This window comes from Harpia harpyja, chromosome 4 (genome assembly GCF_026419915.1).
Source record: "Harpia harpyja isolate bHarHar1 chromosome 4, bHarHar1 primary haplotype, whole genome shotgun sequence".
Classification (NCBI taxonomy): domain Eukaryota; kingdom Metazoa; phylum Chordata; class Aves; order Accipitriformes; family Accipitridae; genus Harpia; species Harpia harpyja.
The window spans coordinates 57,189,617-57,192,640 of NC_068943.1; the positions used below are offsets into that span (position 1 = coordinate 57,189,617).

Sequence of the window (3,024 nt, forward strand, 5' to 3'; positions counted from 1 at the left end):
CGAAAAGCGAAAAGACTCGCATTAAAAACCACGGACACCTCCCTTCCCGCGCCGTGGCGTGACGCGGCGGCCAGAAGGCAGAGACATGCCGGCCGGTGGAGAACCGGCCCCGGGTGCTGCTGGCCGCGGCCACCCGGAGACGCAGCGGCCGCGGTGACGGGGAGCGCCCTCCGCGCCCCGAGATGGCGGGGGAGCGCTCCGCCGCCGGGAGGGCCGTGCTCCTCCCTGCCGGCCGGGAGACGGGGCGAGGAGGTGGAGGAGGAGGAGGCCCGGCCGATTTCGTGGCTCTCCTCCCGCCGGAGGTCAGCTCTCGGATTTTCAGCGACCTGGACGTCGAGAGCTTGTGTCACGCGGCCGTGACGTGCAAGGGCTGGCACCGCGTCATCGAGAGCGACGACCACTTATGGAGACACCACTGCTTGAGCGTGAGGGCCGTCTGCCAGCGGGAGATCGACTGCGATCGGGGAAATGGATATTCCTGGAAGGTAAATTTAACATCGGTGACGTAAGGTCGGCAGCGTCGAGGCTTCTGGGATCGGTAGTAGAACTATGTAAAGAAATTCCATCAGCACTTCTCATCTGTCCCAGGTTTATGGGAGAACTGCTGTAATCACAGCGTGGCTCAGTAGTGCACCCCAACAGCTGGACATCTGGTTAAATGCACAGAGAGATGAAAGCAAGGCTGCCCCGTTTCCTACCCAGGACCACCTCTGGCTGGCTCGGCGTGCCCCTCTTACTCCTCACGCTGCCCCACGTAGCCTCAGCCCTGACGTTCATCACGTCGAAGTCTGCACAGCTCTAACATGGAAGAAAGCCCACATCCCAGTAGACAGGGCCAGGGGGAGAAGACAACGTACTCCCGCTAGGCAGCGCGCGCTCTCTGGTTGTATTTCATGGTAATAGTTCTGCTGGTGAGGAAGGACTTCCCGGAAATTCATCCTGGGTAGCTCTAAACCTTGAGCGATGCGTATCCAGGAGAAAAAAAAATGGGGTGGAGAAGAGGAAACAAGCAGGAGCTCGGAGAAGCTGTTTTCAAACTCTCCCCACACACAGTCCCAGTTTCAGCTGGTCTGAGGAGTTAGGAGCTGGACATGCTGGAAGATCTATCACTGTAGAATCCAGCCTGCAAACTGAGGGAGATCAGGAAAGGAGTGGTTTCACAGTTACTACTCTGGACCAGCTGGAGGGTGATCCCCACCTCATTTTAGCTGGTGTGTTTGAGAGCAGGGCTGTGGTGCAGCAGTGAAAAGAGAAGCAGCAGCAAAAACAAACAAACAAACAGTTCTGGACTCTCACATTTCAGGAGAGGTGTTTCAGTATGAGGCAAAGCCTTGAGCAGGTAGTGGTTGCCCTTCAAACATACAGATCTTAGTCCTCTTGCACTGGAATTTCCAGAGCTCCCTGCACTGATTCTCTATTTTATCTGTATTTTGGAGAGGGGATTTGAAGCAGAAGCAACAATCACACCAAGTCAGCATTCTCTTGCACTAAAAGGTTGGCTGAACAGAAGAATCTAGCCAGCCTGCATTAAGAGCCCAAACAAGAGTTAAAGGTCATAAATAACCTAAATAGGAAGAGAAAGTGAACCACACCTTTTTTAAGGAGTAAGGAGGAAGATGAATTCCTGGTTTAGGGTTTTGATCTTGACCCTCAAAGAATTGAGGCAAGAAGTGATTCTCCACCCAACTTAAAACAGAAAAGATGGAAGCAGACCAAGGTCTGCTTCTTGGCAGCAGTACATCTTCCTGGGCTTAGCATCTAGATATCCAAAGACATGTTCCAAATCTTTTTTCTAGCATTACCTTTCCAATGCAAAACTTACTTGTATTGAATGGAACTTAAATCAGTTCATTTCCAAGATTTGAGCTGTCTGTTTTTCCATCAGATCACATTACTGAGAAACTACTGGAAAAGCAAAGTGAAGCAAGAATGGCTGAGCGGGAAATACAGCAACATTCCTTCACAAAAGAGCTTGCCAGAGAAAAGCATGTATCCAATGGATGCTGACACATGGGGAGAAATCCTGGAAGCAGAACTTGAGAGATGAGAAACCAGTGCGGGTTCTTGCAACTCAAGAACCTTCTATCAACAACTCACAGACTGCCTAACTGTAAATATTTTGCCCTTCAAAAATCAGTTGTGTTTGCAAACATGTGATGAAAGCTTCTAAAAAAAAAAAAGTTATGTCTATCTTTTTTTTTATTTGCACTTCATTGTATTAATTTTCTGTAAAATTCTAAATAAGACTAAATATTCAGTTGTAATTTTATATTTGCAAATTTAATGTCCTGCTGTATTGTCAAAAAGATGTTGATTGTACTTTCAATTCGCACTTTTTATTTTGGAAGAGATGACTTTAAAAAAAAAAGTGTGTTTGAGTTAAGTGTATCACATCAGCAGCACAACAGGAGAGCTCACAAAGGAAGGCTGGGGAAGGGACAAATCCAGACATTGGAAAGAAAAGAGGACAAGGCAGCCACCTCAGGATCAGCTGAACATCCCCAGTGCCCATCTCAATGGACAGAGCCCTCACACGGATCTTTTCTGAAGCTGCACCCGTGGAGGTATTAGTGCTCGGCAGCGCTGCAAGTCCACTGCCTGGCTATGGGATTTCTGGATTAGGACTCACAGATCCAGGCACCAGGCAGGACTGAAGCAGCCACATAACTTAACAGCCTCTCTGCCATCAGCTATGCATTTTAGTAATTTGCATGATGAGGAGTAGAGCAAAATTTACCACTTTAAACAAAGTAACTCAGATAACACACAAGATAACACAACTTCATATATTTTTATAGTCAGGCTAAAACACATTCAGAAACTCCGTTTTTTCCTACATGATGATTTCCCATCACACAGTCCCTGCTTTACCAGCCCCAGTTTTTGGCACTGACTTTAAAAACTGCTGCTAATGAAAGAGGAGATGCCTGTCTCATTGCCTAACATGAAAGTGACCACAAAATCAATTTATTACGATTCCATTTGAATATCACCTTTCCCTACCTACTTTGCACTAAACAGTAA

At 47.7% G+C, this 3,024-nt stretch overlaps 1 protein-coding gene across 1 annotated transcript; it reads left to right on the forward strand.

Moving 5' to 3' along the window:
- The first annotated feature begins 46 nt into the window (after positions 1 to 46).
- On the forward strand, positions 47 to 2,264 carry FBXO48 (F-box protein 48). The gene is made up of 2 exons (XM_052784147.1): positions 47 to 485; positions 1,886 to 2,264. Exons 1-2 carry the CDS (start codon positions 183 to 185, stop codon positions 2,045 to 2,047), a joined length of 465 nt encoding a protein of 154 aa, XP_052640107.1. The 5' UTR covers positions 47 to 182; the 3' UTR covers positions 2,048 to 2,264.
- The last annotated feature ends 760 nt before the right edge of the window (positions 2,265 to 3,024 follow it).